At 47.7% G+C, this 20,665-nt stretch overlaps 2 protein-coding genes across 3 annotated transcripts in view; one reads left to right on the forward strand and one right to left on the reverse strand.

Annotated features, from left to right (window-relative positions):
• HPD (4-hydroxyphenylpyruvate dioxygenase) overlaps positions 1 to 8,941 on the reverse strand; it is a 49,847-nt gene extending 40,906 nt beyond the window's left edge. The window contains exon 1 of the mRNA XM_030821539.1: positions 8,751 to 8,941. The gene's annotated coding sequence lies outside the window, so the exon portion shown is untranslated. The remainder of the gene's footprint in view (positions 1 to 8,750) is intronic.
• A 107-nt stretch (positions 8,942 to 9,048) lies between these two features.
• The window catches only part of PSMD9 (proteasome 26S subunit, non-ATPase 9), a 29,420-nt gene continuing 17,803 nt past the window's right edge, over positions 9,049 to 20,665 (forward strand). The window contains exons 1-3 of one of the 2 annotated variants that reach the window (XM_030821541.1): positions 9,049 to 9,312; positions 15,367 to 15,469; positions 19,864 to 20,075. In XM_030821541.1, the coding sequence (XP_030677401.1) occupies positions 9,175 to 9,312; positions 15,367 to 15,469; positions 19,864 to 20,075 (453 nt within the window). In that variant the 5' untranslated portion in view covers positions 9,049 to 9,174. The remainder of the gene's footprint in view (positions 9,313 to 15,366; positions 15,470 to 19,863; positions 20,076 to 20,665) is intronic. The other variant, XM_004089464.2, reaches the window with a different exon arrangement.

A 20,665-nucleotide genomic window follows, 5' to 3' on the forward strand; every position in this document is an offset into this window, starting at 1 on the left:
CTGTCGCCCAGGCTGGAGTGCAGTGGCATGATCTCAGCTCACTGCAAGCTCTGCCTCCCAGGTTCACGCCATTCTCCTGCCTCTGCCTCCTGAGTAGCTGGGATTACAGGCACCCGCCACCACGCCCGGCTAATTTTTTGTATTTTTAGTCGACACGGGGTTTCACCATGTTAGCCAGGATGGTCTCGATCTCCTGACCTTGTGATCCGCCTGCCTCAGCCTCCCAAAGTGCTGGGATTACAGGCTTGAGCCACCGCACCCGGCCTGCTCCCATGACTTTGTAAGTAGCCCCTTCAGTAAACGCTCCTCAAACATCCTTCTGAGTGGACCAGCTGTTCTGTGATGGGCCCCTGAACAACTGTTTCAGCAACTAATTTAAAATTCTTTTTTTTCTTTTCTTTTTTTTTTTTTTTTTTTGAGATGGAGTCTTGCCCTGTTGCCCAGGCTGGAGTGCAGTGGCCTGATCTTGGCTCACTGTAACCTCTGCCTCCCCGGTTCAAGCAATTCTCATACCTCAGCCTCCCAAGTAGCTGGGATTACAGCTGCGCCACCACCATACCTGGCTAATTTTTTTTTTTTTTCAATTTGAGATGGAGTCTCGCTCGGTTGCCAGTCTGGAGTGCAGTGGTGCAATCTTGGCTCACTGCAAACTCCGCCTCCCGGGTTCAAGCGATTCTCCTGCCTCAGCCTCCCGAGTAGCTGGGACTACAGGCACGTGCCACCACACTCAGCTAATTTTTTGTATTTTTAATAGAGACAGGGTTTCACCGTGTTGGCCAGGACGGTCTTGATCTCCTGACCTCGTGATCCTCCCACCTTGGCCTCCCAAAGTATTGGGATTACAGGCATGAGCCACTGCGCCCAGCCTAATTTTCGTATTTTCATCAGAGATGGGGTTTCACCATGTTGTCCAGGCTGGTCTTGAACTCCTGACCTCAGGTGATCCTCCCGCCTAGGCCTCTCAAAGTGCTGGGATTACAGGCGTGAGCCACTGTGCTGGCCTGATTCAGCAACTAATTTACAATTCTTAAAAACTTTTAGGGGGCCAACTCATGTGCGAGCCTGCCACCTTTATGGCTGTCAGAGGAGTCCAGACCCTTGTTTTATAGATGCGGGAAACGAGGGGAGGATTTGTGGTTTGCGGGATTCCTGGGCTGAGTGAGGTGAAACATGGAAAGTGTGGTGGTCCTCAAGTCAGCCAGTATGAATTCTGACCAACCAGGTCTTGCCAGGGAGCTCTAGTTGCCTGGCTCTATTTCCCATGTGTTTGTCTCTTGGCCTACCTCTCGTTCTGAAATGAAGATGAGCAAGATGTGAAAGTTTGAGAGAGGCAACTGAAGTTCTCCTAGATCTTGGCAGCTTTCTAAAATAAAGGTTTTGCTGGGCTCTCTGTGGCCACTGCAGGGAAGATGAAACAGAACAACTGGAAAGGGGAAAGACTGCTCTCTCAGCCTGTTCCCTTGCGATCCTCAAACAGTCCAACATTTGAAGATAAACAAGCCTCAGGGCCACCCATCGTCTGGGAAGTGAGGAGCGCCTCTGCCCGGCCGCCCCGTCTGGGAAGTGAGGAGCGCCTCTGCCCGGCCGCCCCGTCCGGGAAGAAGTGAGGAGCGCCTCTGCCTGGCCGCCCCGTCCGGGAAGAAGTGAGGAGCGCCTCTGCCCGGCCGCCCCGTCTGGGAAGTGAGGAGCGCCTCTGTCCGGCCGCCCCGTCCGGGAAGAAGTGAGGAGCGCCTCTGCCCGGCCGCCCCGTCCGGGAAGAAGTGAGGAGCGCCTCTGCCCGGCCGCCCCGTCCGGGAAGAAGTGAGGAGCGCCTCTGCCCGGCCGCCCCGTCTGGGAAGTGAGGAGCGCCTCTGCCCGGCCGCCCCGTCTGGGAAGTGAGGAGCGCCTCTGCCCTGCCACCCATCGTCTGGGAAGTGAGGAGCGCCTCTGCCCTGCCACCCATCGTCTGGGAAATGAGGAGCGCCTCTGCCCGGCTGCCCCGTCTGGGAAGAAATGAGCAACGCGTCTACCTGGTCGCCCCGTCCGGGAAGAAGTGAGGGGCGCCTCTGCCCGGCCACCCATCGTCTGGGAAGTGAGGAGCGCCTCTGCCCGGCCGCCCCGTCTGGGAAGTGAGGGGCGCCTCTGCCCTGCCACCCATCGTCTGGGAAGTGAGGAGCGCCTCTGCCCTGCCACCCATCGTCTGGGAAGTGAGGAGCGCCTCTGCCCTGCCACCATCGTCTGGGAAGTGAGGAGCGCCTCTGCCCGGCTGCCCCGTCTGGGAAGAAATGAGCAACGCGTCTACCTGGTCGCCCCGTCTGGGAAGTGAGGAGCGCCTCTGCCCGGCCGCCCTGTCTGGGATGTGGGGAGTGCCCCTGCCCGACTGCCCCATCTGGGAGGTCTACCACGGAGGCCAGAAGCAATGTGGGGGCTGGACGTGGTGGCTCACGCCTGTGGTCCCGGCACTCTGGGAGGCCGAGGCGGGTTGATCACTTCAGGCTAGGAGTTCGAGACCAGTCTGGCCAACATGGCGAAACATATGAAAAATACAACAGACAAACCAACCAACTGAGTGACAATAAAACAGGTCTACCCTGGAGTCCTACTCTAATTTTTTCTATTTTCCTCCCTTTCTGATCCTTTGTCCCACTTTCTTTTGCTTCCTCTTCCTTCTCCTTCTTCTTTGTCAAATAGAGGATTGAGTTGTTGTCACTGATCCATATAAAGTCCCTCTCTCATTTATTTTAATTCCCACCCCCCATTTCTATTCCCCGACTTCCCATGTGCAACCTTCCTAATATGTTTGATACGCATCTTTTTGTTTGTATGTATTTTTAGAAAATGTTTATTGTTTTTGTGTGCAAAAAAATTAATAAAAAAATAAAATAAAATAAAATAAATAAATATAAAAATGAAAAAAAAAAAAAAACCAGCCTCAGTCCACATTCTCTTGAGTCTCCAGTGCATGGGACAGACAGGTAAACATGTATTTACAATACCAAGTGAAAAGTGCAGAAAATAGCCCAGCTGTGGGGTGGGACACATAATGATTTCCAGGGAGGTAACATTTCTTTTTCTTTTTCTTTTTGAGAGGGATCTTTTTCTTTTTGTTTTTGAGAAGGAGTCTTGCTCTATTGCCCAGGCTGGAGTGCAGTGGCGTAATCTCGGCTCACTGCAACCTCTGCCTCCCGGGTTCTCCTGCCTCAGCCTCCTGAGTAGCTGGGATTACAGGCACCCGCCACCAAGCCCAACTAACCTATTTTAGTAGAGATGGGGTTTCACCATGTTGGCCAGGCTGGTCTCGAACTCCTGACCTCAAGTGAGCCACCCGCCTCGGCCTCCCAAAGTGCTGGGATTACAGGTGTGAGCCACCTCACCCAGCCTTGGGCTGGATCTTGAAGGAGAGGTTCAAGTCCGCCTGGCCTGAGATGGTGTTCCAGGATGAGAAGAGCAGGTGCTAAGACCCAGTGCTAAGAGAGACTGAGCAAAAAACGTGCCAGAAACTGCTAGAAGTTCAGCATGGCTGGAGCATAAGTTGTGTGTGTGTGTGTGTTTGTGTGTGTGTGTGTGTGTGTGGTGGGGTACAGGGATAGGAGGTGGTCTAAAGGCAAGCAGAGCTCAGGAGTCTTAAAGGCCAAGAGAAGGGCATTGAAGCCATTAAGCAGTAGAGTGCCAATGTCACTCTTGGGAAGGTTATTCTGGTTGCTTTGGAGACTGGATTAAAGTGGGCAACCTGAGACAGTTCAAAGACTGCCACAATCAGGAGAAAGAGGTGGCGGGGTAGGAGTAGAGGTGGAGGTGATGGGTGGATTTGGGAGCTATGAAGGCAGTCAAAGGATAGAGGTTTATTATAATGACAGCAATATTGACAAACTCATAATGTAGTAACGTAACAACAGCTCTCTTTTCAGACCGCATGGGTAAGAATCTTCTCCTCACCCTTTTTGTTTGGAAAAATTTCAAACCTCAGAAGAACTGCAAGATAGTTCCCCCACACCACCAACTCTTCCTTTTCCTTCTTTCTTTCTTTCTTTTTTTTTTTTTTGATAGAGACTGGGTCTTGCCATGTTGCTCAGGCTGGTTTCAAATTCCTAGGATCAGGGGATCCTCCCACTTCTGCCTCCCAAAGTGCTAGGATTATAGGCATGAGCTGCCTACAGAAGTTTCCTTGAACATGCATATACTCTTCATGTGGATTTGCTAATTGTTACATTTTGCCTCTTTCTCCCCTTGTATCATTTTCTTTGAACCACTTGCAAGTTAGTAGCTGAAATCAGGACACTACACATCTAAATATTTGAGCATTTATCTCCTTCCCATAAAAAGAGATTCTCTCATATAATTGCAACACCATTATCTGACTGAGGAAACTTAACACTGATATACTATAATTTAATATAAAGTTCATATTTAGATTTCACCAATTGGCCCCATAAGTCTTTTAAAGCTGCTGTTTCTCATTAATAATTCAAGTAAGGATCATGTATTGCATTTAGTCATCGTTTCTCTCTTCCTCTCTCTTTTTTTTTTTTTTTTTTTTGAGATGGAGTTTTGCTCTGTCGCCCAGGCTGGAGTGCAGTGGCATGATCGCGGCTCACTGCAACCTCTGCCTCCCAGGTTCAAGCAGTTCTCCGGCCTCAGCCTCCCAAGTAGCTGGGATTACAGGTGTGTGCCGCTGTGCCCGGCTGATTTTTGTATTTTTACTAGAGATGGGGTTTTATACCATGTTGGCCAGGCTGGTCTCAAATTCCTGATCTTACGTGATCCACCCACTTCGGCCTCCCGAAATGCTGGGATTACAGGCGTGAACCATCATGCCTGGTCCTCCGCTAATTAATTTTTTTTTTTTTTGTAGAGACGTAAGTCTTGCTATACTGCCCAGGCTGGTCTTAAACTCCTGGACTCAAGGGATCCTCCTGCCTTGATCTCCCAGAGATATAGGACTACAGGCATGAGCCACTGCACCTGTATCTCTCTCTCTCTCTCTCTGTCTCGACAATGTTAGAAATGTTAGTTTATTTTTCTACCTTTTCTCTTTTTTTCTTCTTTCTGTTTAAAGGTTGTTTTAAAATTTTATCTTGAAGTGGTTTTAAACTCACAGAAAAGTTCCAAAAATATTATAAAGAACATTTATATATGTTTCACCAATTATTTACATTTTGTAAATGTAAATAATTTACATTTACAAATAATTTACAGAGTCAGCAATTATTTACATTTTGCCATATTTACTTTATCTCTCTCTTGTCTATAAATATATATCTCTTTCTTTTTTTTGAGACGGAGTCTCACTATGTGGTCCAGGCTAGAGTGCAGTGGCACGATCTCGGCTCACTACAACCTCCACCTCCCAGGTTCAAGCAATTCTCTCCTGCCTCAGTCTCCCAAGTAGCTGGGATTACAGGTGCCTGCCACCACGCCCAGCTGATTTTTGTATTTTTAGTAGAGACGGGGTTTCACCATGTTGGTCAGGCTAATCTCAAACTCCTGACCTCAAGTGATCCACCCCCCTCAGCCTCCCAAAGTGCTGAGATTACAGATGTGAGCCACCATGCCCGGCCTTACATATATATCTGTATTTATTTTATTTTATTTTTTTTAGATGAAGTCTTACTCTGTCGCCAGGCTGTAGTGCAGTAGCACCATCTCGGCTTATTGTAACCTCTGCCTCCCGGATTCAAGTGATCTTCCTGACTCAACCTCCCGAGTAGCTGTGACTACAGGCATGAGCCACCACGTCCAGCTAATTTTTGTATTTTTAGTGGAGACAGAGTTTCACCATGTTGGCCAGGATGGTCTCCACCTCTTGACCTTGTGATCTGCCCACCTTGGTGTCCCAAAGTGCTGGGATTACAGGTATGAGCCACCATGCCCAGCCTATATCTCTATTCTTTTCTGAACCATTTGAAAGTAAATTGCCTCTCTTAACCCTAAATACTACAGGGTACTTTTTCTAAGGGCACTGTCTTACAAAACCGCAGTGAAAGTATCAAAATCAGGAGATTTTCAGATATCAAGGGTGGGAGGATATTACAATTTTTTTAAAAATCAGGAAATTTGGCCAGGTGCAGTGGCTCACGCCTGTAATCCCAGCACATTGGGAGGCTAAGGCGGGTGGATTGCCTGAGGTCAGGAGTTCGAGACCAGTCTGGCCAACATGGTGAAACCTTGTCTCTACTAAAAATACAAAAAAATTAGCTGGGCATAGTGGCGTACGCCTGTAATCCCAGCTACTCGGGAGGCAGGGGAATTGCTTGAACCAGGGAGGTGGAGGTTGCAGTGAGCCGAGATCTCGCCACTGCACTCCAGCCTGGGCAACAGAGCCACCACGCCCGGATAATATTTGTATTTTTAGTAGAGACGAAGTTTCAGCATGTTGGCCAGGCTGGTTTGAACTCCTGACCTCAGGTGATCCAGCCGCCTTGGTCTCCCAAAATGCTGAGATTACAGGTGTGAGCCACTGCACCTGGCCACATATTGCATTTAGTTTTTTTTTTTTTTTTGAGATGGAGTCTTGCTTTCTTGCCCAGGCTGGAGTGCAGTGGCGTGATCTCTGCTCACTGCAAGCTCTGCCTCCCAGGTTCATGCCATTCTCCTGCCGCAGCCTCCCAAATAGCTGGGACTACAGGCAAGTGCCACCAAGCCCGGCTAAATTTTTGTATTTTTAGTGGAGATGGAGTTTCACCGTGTTAGCCAGGATGGTCTCGGTCTCCTAACCTCATGATCCACCCACCTTGGCCTCCCAAAGTGCTGGGATTATAGGCGTGAGCCACTGCGCCCAGCCTAGTTATTTATTTTTGAGACAGAGTCTTGCTCTGCCACCCAGGCAGTGATCCACCTGCCCTGGCCTCCCAAAATGCTAGGATTATAGCCACGAGCAGCCTACAAGACAGTTTCCTTGAACATGCATATACTCTTCATGTGGCTTTGCTAATTGTTACATTTTGCCTCTTTCTCCCCTTGTATCATTTTCTTTGAACCACTTGCAAGTTAGTAGCAGAAATCATGACACTACACATCTAAATAATTGAGCATTTATCTCGTTCCAATAAAGAGAAAAGTGATTCTCTCATATAATTGCAACACCATTATCTGACTGAGGAAATTTAACACTGATATACTATAATTTAATATAAAGTTCATATTTAGATTTCACCAGTTGGCCCAATAAGTCTTTTAAAGCTGCTGTTTCTCATTAAATAATTCAAGTAAGGATCATGTATTGCATTTAGTCATTATTTCTCTCTTCCTCCCTTTTTAAATTTATTTATTTATTTGAGACAGAGTCCCACTTGGTCGCTCAGGCTGGAGTGCAGTGACATGATCTCGCCTCACTGCAACCTCTGCCTCCCCGGTTCAAGTGATTCTCCTGCGTCAGCCTCCCAGGTAGCTGGGATAACAAGTGTGTGGCACTGTGCCTTGGTAATTTTTGTATTTTTAGTAGAGACGGTGTTTCACCATGTTGGCCAGGCTGGTCTTGACTGACCTCAAGTGATCCACCCACCTCAGCCTCCCAAAGTGCTGGGATTACAGGTGTGAACCACCACACCTGGTCCTCTGCTAATTAATTTTTTTTTTTTTTTTTGTAGAGATGGAGGTCTTGCTATATTGCCCAGGCTGGTCTCAAACTCCTGGACCCAAGGGATCCTCCTGCCTTGATCTCCCAGCATAATGGGACTACAGGCATGAGCCACTGCACCTGTATCTCTCTCTCTTTCTCTCTCTCTCGATAATGTTAGAAATGTTAAGTTTATTGTTGAGGGGTGCAGTGGCTCACTCCTATAATCCCAGCACTTTGGAAGGTGGAGCTGGGCTGGATCACTTGAGGCCAGGGGTTCGAGACCTCAGCCTCCTGAGTACCTGGGATTACAGGTGTGTGCCACCACACCCAGCTAATTTTTTATATTTTTTATAGAGACAGGGTTTCACCATGTTGGCAAGGCTGGTCTCGAACTCCTGACCTCAAATGATCTGCCTGGCTCAGCCTCCCAAAGTGCTGGGATTACAGGCATGAGCCACCACACCTGGCCCATTGCATTTAGTTGATGCACATCTTTAGTGTTCTTAAATCTAGGCAATTGCATATCTGCCTCCTTTCTCTGTCCTCCACCCTTTATCCCCCATGTGTATTTCACAACACTGACTTTTTTTGAAGTTTTCAGGCCAGTTGTTTTGAAGTATGTCCCTTCTTTTGGATATGTCTGTTTTCCAATGATTAGATTCAGGGCAAACATGTTTGAATACTACACAGATGACCACTGAGCCCTTTCAAGACAAAATATTAGAGGCATATGGTCAGATATCAAAGTTGATTGTTTAGTTAAGCTGGGTTGGAATTTTGGCCTCACATTTTGCTAGTTGGGTAAATTGGTTATTGAGATGGTTTTCTCAGCTATCAAATTGGGAGGTAATAATCTAGCTTCATGAGGTTGTTGAATTAATATATGTAAGGCACTTAGAACAGCGTCTGGCACATTATAAGTATCAATAAATAAACAGTTATTATTATCACTATGATTTACAGAGGCCTTAACAGGAACATCCAGCACCTTCAACAGTATATGGCTCATAGGAAGCATTCTATGAATATTTGTTAGCAGATGGACAGCTCTATGAGACAGACGGCTATCAATTACTGCCCCATTTTACAGATGAGGAAACTGAGGCTCAGAGAAGCACAGTAGTGACCTAGGGTCACACAGATTGCCGTTAAGTGGCAAGATGCGGGGTGTGTACTCAGGCATATCGGATCTGTAAAGTGAGGGATAAGGAACCTTAATGTATTTTGTAAATCCTTCAGGGCTGTGTGGATGTGAAGAACTGAATTGGAGCGCCACGCAGCAGTTCTCTGGCCACAGTATCCATCCATACAGTAGGCGCTCAATAAATGTCTGCTGCACGAATGAGTTAAGAAAATCAGTCAGCTGGGGCGAGATCATCCCCTAGCGTTGGTATACAACTGCGTGGGGATCCATCGCTCCCGACGCTACTCCTGCCGGGCCACCACTGCCCCACGTGTTCCGGCAGGGCGCGGCTTCCGGCGACCCAGCTCCGTCCTAAGCCCCGCCTCTTGACTGTTCGCGCGCTCGCGGACAGCTGCGGTGTTTTGGCCCACGGGCGGAGCCGTAGTTACGGTCTACTGGGGCGTCGTCCGTAGCCCGGGAGCCGAGTGTCTGGAATCGCGGCCCGAGGTTCACGATGTCCGAAGAGGAAGCGAGGCAGAGCGGAGGGTCCTCGCAGGCCGGCGCCGTGACTGTCAGCGACGTCCAGGAGCTGATGCGGCGCAAGGAGGAGATAGAGGCGCAGATCAAGGCCAACTATGACGTGCTGGAAAGCGTGAGTGTGGGTTCGGGGCGCCCCAGGTCGCCTAACCCGGCCCCCAGTCCCTGGAGGACTGGGAAGCCAGGGCGGCCTCAGCTTGGGCGCTCCGCAACGGATCTTCTCCCTGGGAGGCCCAAGGCGCCGCAAGTGCGGCCTCTGTCGGCACAAGAAGGCAGGCAAAGAACTTTAGCAACTGAACAGTTAGCCATATTGATACCCAGCAAGCGTTTATGGACCCCTACTGTGTGCTAGGCGCTGGTTTAAGTGCTGTACATTGTTGAGTTCATTTAATCCTTGCAACAACCCTTTGAGATGGATGCTGTTACTCTCTCCATTTTAGGGAGGGGGAAACAGGTATTACTTGGTGATTGAACAGCTGTCATGTGCCTCGCTGTCTGCCTTATCTTAATTTTGTATTTTTTGTAAAGACAGAGTCTCGCTATGTTGCCCAGGTTGGTATCGAACTCTTGGCCTCAAGCGATCCTCCCACCTCGGCCTTTCAAAGTGCTGGGATTACAGGCGTGAGCTACCGCACCCGGCATTTGCTGATTGCATCATAAATTCTTAAACTTCAGTGTGTATATGAATTACCTGGGGATCTTATTAAAATGCAGATTTTGTTTGAGGCAAGGGAGCAGATTCTGCATTTGTAGCAAACTCTCAGCAATGCTGATGCTGGTGGTCTAAGGACCGAACTTTGAGTTACAAATAAGGCTCATCATCCTTATTGCATAAGGAGGAAACTGAGGCCCAGAGTGGGGCAAACGCCTATCTAAGGTCATGCAGTTCGGAAGTGGCAGCGGTGGGTCTGGCTCAAAAGCTGATGCAGGTTTTCTTATGCCACCTAGTGTAAAATCACAAATCAGTTTGCAGAGGAAGATTCAATTAATTATGCCCAAGTAGGGTGGGAAGGAATGCATTTTAGGTGATGTAAGATGAAGTTACTTTTTTTTTTTTTTTTGTCTGAGACGGAGTCTTGCTTTGTCACCCAGGCTGGAGTGCAGTGGCTCAATCTCGGCTCACTGCAGCCTCTGCCTCCCGGATTCAAGTGATTCTCCTGCCTCAGCCTCCTGAGTAGTAGGGATTACAGGCGAGTGCCAGTATGCCAGGCTAATTTTTTATTTTAAGTAAAGACAGGGTTTCACCATGTTGGTCAGGCCGGTGTTGAACTCCTGACCTCAGGTGATGTGCCCACCTTGGCCTCCCCAAGTGCTGGGATTACAGGCGTGAGCCACCGTGTCCGGCCATAAGATGAAGTTTCATACAGAGGGCCAGAGAACCATTTTACTGGGTGCTGACTATATGCTCAAAGTGGGATTCAGACCTCAGGTCTATTCCATTCAGAACCTGTGCTTTCAAGCAAATTACCAGCAATTTCTCAAACTTTAGTTTATTTTCTACCACATGGAGTATACTATTATGCATATACGACTTGTACTGTTATTCCTTTGATATTTTTATTTAAATAGATCTACTTTTAATCGTATATAAATTTATTATTATTAATTATTATTATTATTATTATTATTATTGAGACAGGGTCTCACTCTGTTGCCGAGGCTGGAGTTCAGTGGCACCATCTTGGTTCACTGCACCCTCAACCTCCTGGTCTCAAGCAATCCTCCCACTTCAGCCTCCCAAGTAGCTGAGACTGCAGGTACGTGCCACCACGCCCAGCTAATTTTTGTATTTTTTGTAGCTACAGATGTAGCTCACTATGTTGCTCAGACTGGTCTCAAACTCCTGGGCTCAAGCAGTCCTCCTGCCTCTGCCTCCCAAAGTGTTAGGGTTACAGGCATGAGCCACAGTGCCTTGCCCATAAATGTATTTTAAAAGGAAATTTCAAAACTCCACTGCATATGGAAAATGATATTCTTTTCTCTTAAATATAAGGTCAGATGCTTTGCATGTTGATACGGCATGTTGGTTGCTTCTGGCTAGCTGCTGTTGCTTGCTGAAAGCTTTCAGCCTGAAACCGTGCTCTATATTTGTTTTTAAAAAGTGGGTTTGGGCCGGGCGTGGTGGCTCACGCCTGTAATCTCAGCATTTAGAGATTTGGGCCAGCATTTTGGGAGGCTGAGGCGGGTGGATCACCTAAGGTCAGGAGTTTGAGACCAGCCTGGCCAACATGGTGAAATCCCGTCTTTACTAAAAATAACAAAAATTAGCCAGGCGTGATGGCCGCATGCCTGTAGTCCCGGCTACTTTGGAGGCTGAGGCAGGAGAATCACTCAAACCCGGGAGGTGGAGGTTGCAGTGAGCCGAGATCCTGCCACTGCACTCCAGCCTGGGTGACAGAGTGAGACTCTTGTCTCAAAAAAAGAAAAAAAAGAAAAAAAGTGGGTTTGGGTGCAGTGGCTCACTATTTGGGAGGCCAAGGTGGGAGGATCACTTGAGGCCAGAAGTTCAATACCAGCCTTGGCAACATAGACGGTGCCTCTACAAAAAAAATTTTTTTTAAATTAGTTGAGTGTGGTGGTGCATGCCTGTAGTCCTGGCTCCTGAGGCAGGAGGATTGCTTGAACCCTGAATGTTGAGGCTGCAGTAAGCTATAAGTGCACCACTGCACTGTCTTGTGGGCAACAGAGTGAGATGCTGTCTCTTTAAAAAAAAAAAAAAAGTCCAGGCGCGGTGGCTCACGCCTGTAATCTCAGCACTTTGGGAGGCTGAGGTGGGCGGATCATGAGGTCAGGAGATCGAGACCATCCTGGCTAACACGGTGAAACCCCGTCTCTACTAAAAATACAAAAAATTAGCTGGGCGTGGTGGTGGGCGCCTGAAGTCCCAGCTACTCTGGAGGCTGAGGCAAGAGAATGGCCTTAACCTGGGAGGCGGAGCTTGCAGTGAGCCAAAATTGCGCCACTGCACTCCAGCCTGGGCGACAGAGTGAGACTCTGTCTCAAGAAAAAAAAAAAAAGACTGGGCATAGTGGCTCGCGTCTGTCATCCCAGCACTTTGGAAGGCCGAGGCATGCGGATCACTTGAGGTCAGGAGTCCGAGAACAGCCTGGCCAACATGGTGAAACCCTGTCTCAACTAAAAATACAAAAATTAGCCAGGCATGGTGGTACACATCTGTAATCCCAGCTACTCGGGAGGCTGATGCGCATGGTGGTACACATCTGTAATCCCAGCTACTCGGGAGGCTGATGCAGGAGAATCGCTTGAGCCTGGGAGGTGGAGGTTGCAGTGAACCAAGATTGAGCCACGACACTCCAGCCTGGATGGCAGAGATTCCATTTCAAAAAAAAAAAAAAAAGTGGACAGCTAAAACTATATATCTGGTATAATAAAGCATGGGAGTAAATCTTCATGACCTTGGATTAGGCAAAGCCTTTTTAGATATGGCACCAAAAACATAAGCTACAAAAGAAAAAATGATAAGTTGGACTTCAACATTTAAAACTGTGTTTCAAAGGACATAGTAAAATGAAAAGATAAGCTCCAGAATGGGAGAAAATATTTGCATATCATTTCTCTGGTAAGAGGATAGTATCTATAGTAAGAGCTCTTACAACTCAATAATAAAAAGACAGCCAATCAGAAGACAGGGGAAGGATCTGAATAAACTTTTCTCCAAAGAAAATACTGTCAATACAAATGGTCAATGGCCAGGCATGGTGGCTCATGCCTGTAATCCCAGGACTTTGGGAGTCTGAGGCAGGAGGATCACTTGAGGCCAGGGGTTTGAGACTAGCCTGGGCAACACAGTAAGAGCCTATCTTTACAAAAAACTCAAAATTAAAGGCCGGGCGTGGTGGCTCACGCCTGTAATCCCAGCACTTTGGGAGGCTGAGGCGAGCAGATCACAAGGTCAGGAGATCGAGACCATCTTGGCTAACACGGTGAAACCCCGTCTCTACTAAAAATACAAAAAAATTAGCCAGGTATGGTGGCAGGCGCCTGTAGTCCCAGCTACTCGGGAGGCTGAGGCAGGAGAATGGTGTGAACCCAGGAGGTGGAGCTTGCAGTGAGCTGAGATCACGCCACTGCACTCCAGCCTGGGCAACAGAGCAAGACTCTGTCTTTAAAAAAAAAAAAAAAATTTAAAAATTAGCCAGGTGTGATGACATGTGCCTGTGGTCCCAGCTACTTAGGAGGCTGAAACAGATTGCTTGAACCCAGGAGTTTAAGGTGGCAGTGAGCTATGAACACACCACTGTACCCCATCCTGGGCAACAGAAGATCTTGTCTCAAACCAACACAAACACAAAATCCATTACCTTTTACACTTTACATGGGTCAGTTATATGGTATCTGAATTATGTCTCAATAAAACTGTTATAAAAATGGAGGGTCCTAGAGATAGCAAGTAACTGGGGTGTTGCAGAGACCAGCACCAAATGGACACTTTTGCCTTGACAATTGTAGGATTGAAGAGAATTGGGAAGGAATATGTATTTTTTATTCAGGGTTATTTAATGCCCTGTGTGTGAGCTGCCAATGTTATGGACCCCACCCTTTGAGAAGCATTATCCAATGTGATATTGATTCTCAAAGGCTGGTCAACTCTTAACCACTGTGGGAAGGCAGGAGCAGATACAGGTTTTTAGCCTCTGGCGCATTTCTGCAGTGTCATGGCGAGTCCTGTGTTAGGGGAGTGTGGAGAACTATCTCCCTGCACAGTGGACAGTAGGTTTGGGTGTAACCCGGAGGCTTCCAGAGAGAAAGGGAGCAAAGTGAACAGAATCCCTCTTCTCAGTGCCTATGTACACTGGCAGCTTGTCCCTGGACTGACTAATCCTTACAGCCACTATTTATGACCTCTGTGCATAGTCGTTTTCTGAGGCCACCTTAACACCACAGAGTTGGTGACTTAAAACAGGAATTTACTTTGTCCCAGCTCTGGAGGCCAGAAGTCTGAAATCAAGGTGTCAGCAGGGTTGGCTCCTTCTGCAGGCTCTGAGAGAGAAGCTCCCAAGCCTTTCTCCTGGCCTCTGGTGGCTGCCGGCGGTCCTTGGCTTAGAGCTGTGTCACTTGAACCTCTCTCTACCTGCATCTTCACATGGCCTTCCTCCTGTGTCTGTCCCACACCTACCTCTGCCTTTCTTTTATGAGGACATCAGCCACCAGATGAGCTTATCTCGAGATCCTTAACATAATTACATCTACAAAGACTCTTTTTCAAATAAAGTCATATTTACAGGTTCTGGGGGTTAGCTCGTGGTTATCTGTTTTTGGGGGCCGCTCTTCAACCCACTATGCTGTGTATGCGTGTGGCACTGTGCTGCGTACTCTGCAGGTCAGGTCATTAGTTCTTGCAGCAGGTAGGGAGGGAGGCGAGTGCTCCTATTCCCATTTCATAATTGAGGAAGCTGAGGCTTAGAGAGGAGAAGGTCTCAGCTAAGGATGCCCAGCTTGTACATGGCAGAATTGAGATTCAAATTAAAGTCTAACCAACTGCAAAGCTCCTCCCCTGAACCATGTGACTGGTTTCACTGCTTTTATGTGCTCTCCTCCGACTCATGTTAAAAAAAAAAAAAGTGTTGTTTTGAATAAAGAATACATTCCCATAGGCAAAATTCAAAACCTACAGAGGGGTGTAAAATGGACTGTTTCTCTCCCTGCCCTGTCACCTAGCCACCCAGTTCCTCTCCCCAGAGGCAGCTGTTTCCTTCTTGGAAAGCCCTTTTAGATCTTTTTATTTTCAGAAGAATCAAAGCCCTGCCACAGCTGGGTGCTGTTTGGACTTTTCACTCCCCTCTAGTTTCCAGGGCCAGCAGCCAGGTGTCAGCCACCTGTGGGAAGGAGGGTCTGAAGGAGTGGAGGAAGAGGCTGGCCTTGGGGATGGTGCTCAAAGGAGTCTTTGGTTTTATCGGCACTGTTTTAACTTCAAAAAAGAATGGATTCATGCATTACTTGCGTCGTTAAAAATAAAAAATGAAAAACACAGTGCCCACCCCAGGGTAGTTGTGAGGACATGAGTAGAGCCCCTGGTGTAAGTGATCAGTATGTGGCAGTTTTCATTACTGTCACCTTTATTATGACTTCAGAGGAGAAGGGTCTGGGGAAAGACATCCTGAGGACATTATACCCATGAGCACCTTTTAACCACATTTCTTTCCTCCAGCAAAAAGGCATTGGGATGAACGAGCCGCTGGTGGACTGTGAGGGCTACCCCCGGTCAGACGTGGACCTGTACCAAGTCCGCACCGCCAGGCACAACATCATATGTGAGTGACCCTCTTAGAAGACTTTCCCCACCTTGTGGTGGGAGGTGTTAAAGGCATACAAATAAAACCAACTATCTGCATTATCCACTGCCTTCTCTTCTGCCATGGTGGGATTGTCTTGTCCCCATCCAAGGACTGAGAACCAAGGGAATGGGCTAGACTCCGAGGTTCTATATTTCTGGTTTCATTCTCTCTCTCTCTCTTTTTTTGAGTCAAGGTCTTGCTCTGTCTTCCAGGCCGGAGTGCAGTGGCGCTAACATGACTCACTGCAGTCTCAACCCCCCAGGCTCCAAGTGCTCCTTCTGCCTCAGCTTCCCAAGTAGCTGGGACTATAGGCGTGTGTCACTGTGCCCGGCTAATTTTTCTTAGTAGAGACAAGTCTCACTAAGTGGCCTAGGTGAGTCTTGAACTCCTGGACTCAAGTGGTCTTCCTGCCTTGGCCTTCCAAGGTGCTGATTTGTTTTTAATTAAAGAGCTAGCAGAGGGTACAGATTGGATAGTATATTTGTTTCTGTTTCTGCCATAACAAATGACCACAGACTTAGTAGCTGGAGATAAGAAGTCCAGATGGGTCTCACTGGACTAAAATCAAGCTGTTGGCAGGGCTGGCTCCTGGAGGATCTAGGGGAGAACCTGTTTCCTGGTCTTTTCTGGTTTCCAAAGGCTGCCCACCGTCCTTGGCTCATGGCTTCGTCCATCTACACAGCCAGCAATCGCATTTCCCTCACTCTGATTCTGTCATCACATCTCTGTTTCTCACTCTCCTGCCTCCCTCTTTCACCTATAAAGACCTCTGTAATGACACCAGGCCCGCCTGGATAATCCAGGATCATGTCCGAATCTCAAGGTCCTTAATCACATCTGCAGAGCCTCTTTTGCCATGTAAGGTGGCATATTCCCAGGCTCTAGGGGCTAGGATGTGGATGTGTTGGGGGACATTATCCACTCAGCCGTAGGTAGGCAACCGTCTCCACCACAGAGTCCTATTAGTGTTTATCCTCCACATTTTTCACTTACTAACTCCTCTTTAATCTGTTTGAATCTTGATTCCATCTGCATCACATCTTATTTATTTATTTATTTTTTGAGACAGAGTCTCACTCTGTCACCGGGGTTGGAGTACAGTGGCACGATCTTGGTTCACTGCAACCTCCACCTCCCGGGTGACAGAGCAAGAGACCATCTCAAAAAAAAAAAAAAAATCTGTTTGAGCAATTCCTTATTGGTCTTTTTTTGAAAAGTATGTTCTCGGCCAGGTGTGGTGGCTCATGCCTGTAATCCCAGCACTTTGGGAAGCCAAGGCAGGCGGATCACCTGAGGTCAGGAGTTTGAGACTAGCCTGACCAATATGGCGAAATCCCGTCTCTACTAAAAATAGAAAAATTAGCTGGATGTGGTGGCATATGCCTGTAATTCCAGCTGCTTGGGAGGCTGAGACAGGAGAATCGCTTGAACCCAGAAGGCAGAGGTTGCAGTGAGCCGAGATTACACCACTGCACTCCACCTTGGGCGACAGAGCAAACAAAACTCTGTCTCAAAAAAAAAAAAAAAAAAAAATCTATTCTCACAAGTTTATTTTATCGTACAAAATAGGCTTTTTTAAGGAACAGTTATAGAGTTACATAAAAATTGGAAAATAATGGCCGGACACAGTGGCTCTCGCCTGTAATCCCAGCACTTTGGGAGGCCGAGATGGGCGGATCACCTGAGGTCGGGAGTTCGAGACCAGCCTGACCAACATGGAGAAACCCTGTCTCTACTAAAAATACAAAATTAGCCGGGCATGGTGGCGCGAACCTGTAATCCCAGCTACTCAGGAGGTTGAGGCGGGAGAATCACTTGAACCCAGGAGGTGGAGGTTGCGGTGAGCCAAGATTGTGCCATTGCACTCCAGCCTGGGCAACGAGTGAAACTCTGTCTCAAAAAAAAAAAAAATTGGAAAATAATGTGGAGGTCCTTTGGCTTCTGTATGTAGTCTCCCGTGTTGTTAACAGCATATATACACATACATGTAAATATATACACATATATAAAATATACACGTGCATGTGTATATATGTAAAATATATGTGTATATGTGAAATATACACGTGTATATATACGATATATATACACATGTGTACATATAAGATATGTATATATACGATATATATACATATGCGTACATATAAGATATATGTACATACATATATACACATCTGTGTATATACACATGTACATATAAGATATATATGTACCTACATATATATCTTATATGTACACATGTGTACATATATATGTATGTGTATATATATATTTTTTAAGACAGAGTCTTACTCTGTTGCCAGGCTGGAGTGCAGTGGTGTGATCTCGGCTCACTGCAACCTCTGCCTCCCAGGTTCAAGCGATTCTCTGGCCTTAGCCTCTTGAGTAGCTGGGATTACAGGTGCCCACCACCAAGCCCGACTAATTTGTTTTTTTTTGTTTTTTTTTGTTTTTTTTGTTTTTTTTTTGAGATGGAATCTTGCTTAGCCGCCTAGGCTGGAGTGCAGTGGCACGATCTCGGCTCACTCACTGCACTCACCATCTCCTGGGTTCAAGTGATTCTCCTGTCTCAGCCTCCCAAGTAGCTGAGATTATCATGCCTTGCTAATTTTTATATTTTAGTAGAGACAGGGTTTCACCATGTTGGCCAGGCTGGTCTTGAACTCCTGACCTCAGGTGATCGGCCTGCCTTGGCCTCTTAAAGTGGTAGGATTACAGGCGTGAGCCACCTTGCCTGGCCTAATTTTTTAGTAGTATTTTTTTAGTAGAGATGGGGTTTCACCATGTTGGCCAGGCTAGTCTCGAACTCCTGACCTCAGGTGATCTGCCCGCCTCGGCCTCTCAAAGTGCTGGGATTACAGGCGTGAGCCACCGCGCCCAGCTAACAGCTTATGTTAATATTGTATGTTTGTTATAATTGCAAATTTGTTTTTTGAAATACACTGCAGAAACATTTTGCACTGAAAAAAACCCTTTCAACATTTTGATTAGAATTGTAATATGTTGTAAATAGTCATTCGTTCCATTCCCCAACAGCTGTGTATTGAGCACTTCCCTGTGCCAGGCATTGTAGATTCTAGGGATGCTGTGGACCTCATCGGGGGAGGGCTTTTCTAGTGAAAGTGACCATGTATTATGTAAGTCTGCCTCCCAGGTACATGTCTCCACTTGTTCTGATCTGGGTTGTTTTCCCACATCTGCTCCTGTGGATTGAGAACTTGAATCCCTTCCGACTGAGGGTCTCGCCTTTGCTCCAAAGTGACAGTGGCAGAGGAGGCAGGTCAGGTAGTACCGCAAACCCCCTGACAGGCACAAGGTATCAAAACATCAGCTGCTGTGCTGGCATGGCCTGCCGATTGCCATGGTGGTTCACAACATTTTGAATTAGCCATCTATACTGAAAAATCAGAGAATTTCACTTCAAAGATCCCAATTTTCAGCTTTTCTGGAAAAATCAAAGATTTTGTGGCATGGGCTCTTCCTCCCAAACCCAGCCAGTTGGCAAGAGCCCTGTAGCAGGGGTGCCCTTTGGCCACCTCCCTGTGGACTCCCTCTTCTGGACTGAATGTCTCCAGGATTTCTAGGCTTATACAGCATTTTTTTTTTTTTTTGAGATGAAGTCTTGCTTTGTTGCCAGGCTGGAGAGCAGTGGTGCGATCTCGGCTCACTGCAACCTCTGCCTCCTGGGTTCAAGCAATTCTCCTGCTTCAGCCTCCCAAGTAGCTGGGATTACAGGCACCCGCCACCACGCCCAGCTAATTTTTGTATTTTTTAGTAGAGACGGGGTTTCACCATGTTGGCTAGGTGGTCTCGATCTCTTGACCTCGTGATCCACCCGCCTCGGCCTCCCAAAGTGCTGAGATTACAGGCGTGAGCCTCTGTGCCCGGCTTATGCAGAATTTTTCCTTCTAGAGGATTTCAGAGAAAAGTGAAATCTTGATTACATCCAGCCCGAGTCATTCATTCACATGATCACAGTGCTGGCCCCTCATATATGTGCCTTTGAGTTCATGGCTATGGATTCAGCTGGATGTTACCTTCCTTCTGCTCACCTCTCAGGGCTCACCCGAGACAGCACTGCCTTCAGGAAGCCTTCCCTCATCTCCTAGACTAGCGAGGGCAGACTTTCCTGCTGGCCAGGCCTCCCTGCAGTCATCAGATGTTACTGTAATTACTTATTCTGGAGCTGCTCCTTGCAGGACTGAATGCTCCATGAGGGAATGTCCTCTGTCTTGGTCAGAGACTCCTCCTCGCCTGTAGCTCCACGTCTGGCATGTAATAAGCACTTGTTGACTCTTCAGTGAATGAATGTAGGAGTCTTGTGTCCTCCACTGTCTTCCTTGGCTCCTGATGTGTGGTTCTCATCCCAGGCCTGCAGAATGATCACAAGGCAGTGATGAAGCAGGTGGAGGAGGCCCTGCACCAGCTGCACGCTCGCGACAAGGAGAAGCAGGCCCGGGACATGGCTGAGGCCCACAAAGAGGCCATGAGCCACAAACTGGGCCAGAGTGAGAGCCAGGGCCCTCCACAGGCCTTCGCCAAAGTGAACAGCATCAGCCCCGGCTCCCCAGCCAGCATCGCGGTAATCCAGGGGTTGGCCACTCAAGTCCATACCCAGGGGACACTGTGGGTCAGGTAGCCTTCGGGATGTGGAAAGACAGACTGGTTCTCTCCGTGCTGTGGTGCTGAGTTCAATTACTCATTTAACAAACACTGACTGAGGCCTGTTGTGTATCCAGCCCTGTGCTGGGGGCAGAGTTTAGAGAGGGGTCAGCCCCGGCTGCCCACTGCATTGGTCGGGGAGTGACCTCTTCCCAGTGACAGAAGATGAGAAATGTCCCAAGAGAGGGAGAGGATCTCTTCTTGGGGCTCATTTTAGCTGGGCACTGAATGATGAAAATGAGAATGGCGTCTTGCCAAATGAGTTATGCATCTTATGTGGTGTCTTAAAAAAAACACTAGGCTGGGCACAGTGGCTCATGCCTGTAATCCCAGCACTTGAGAAGGCTGAGGCTACTTGGAAAGCTGAGGTGGGAGGATCACTTGGGCTCAGGAAGTCGATGTTGCAGTGAGCTGTGACTGTGCCACTGCACTCCAGCCTGGGTGACAGAGTGAGACCTTGTCTTAAAAAAATTTTTTTTTTGACCGGGAGCATTGGCTCACGCCTGTAAT

The sequence above is a fragment of the Nomascus leucogenys genome, chromosome 10 (assembly GCF_006542625.1).
Source record: "Nomascus leucogenys isolate Asia chromosome 10, Asia_NLE_v1, whole genome shotgun sequence".
In the NCBI taxonomy this organism is placed as follows: Eukaryota; Metazoa; Chordata; class Mammalia; order Primates; family Hylobatidae; genus Nomascus; species Nomascus leucogenys.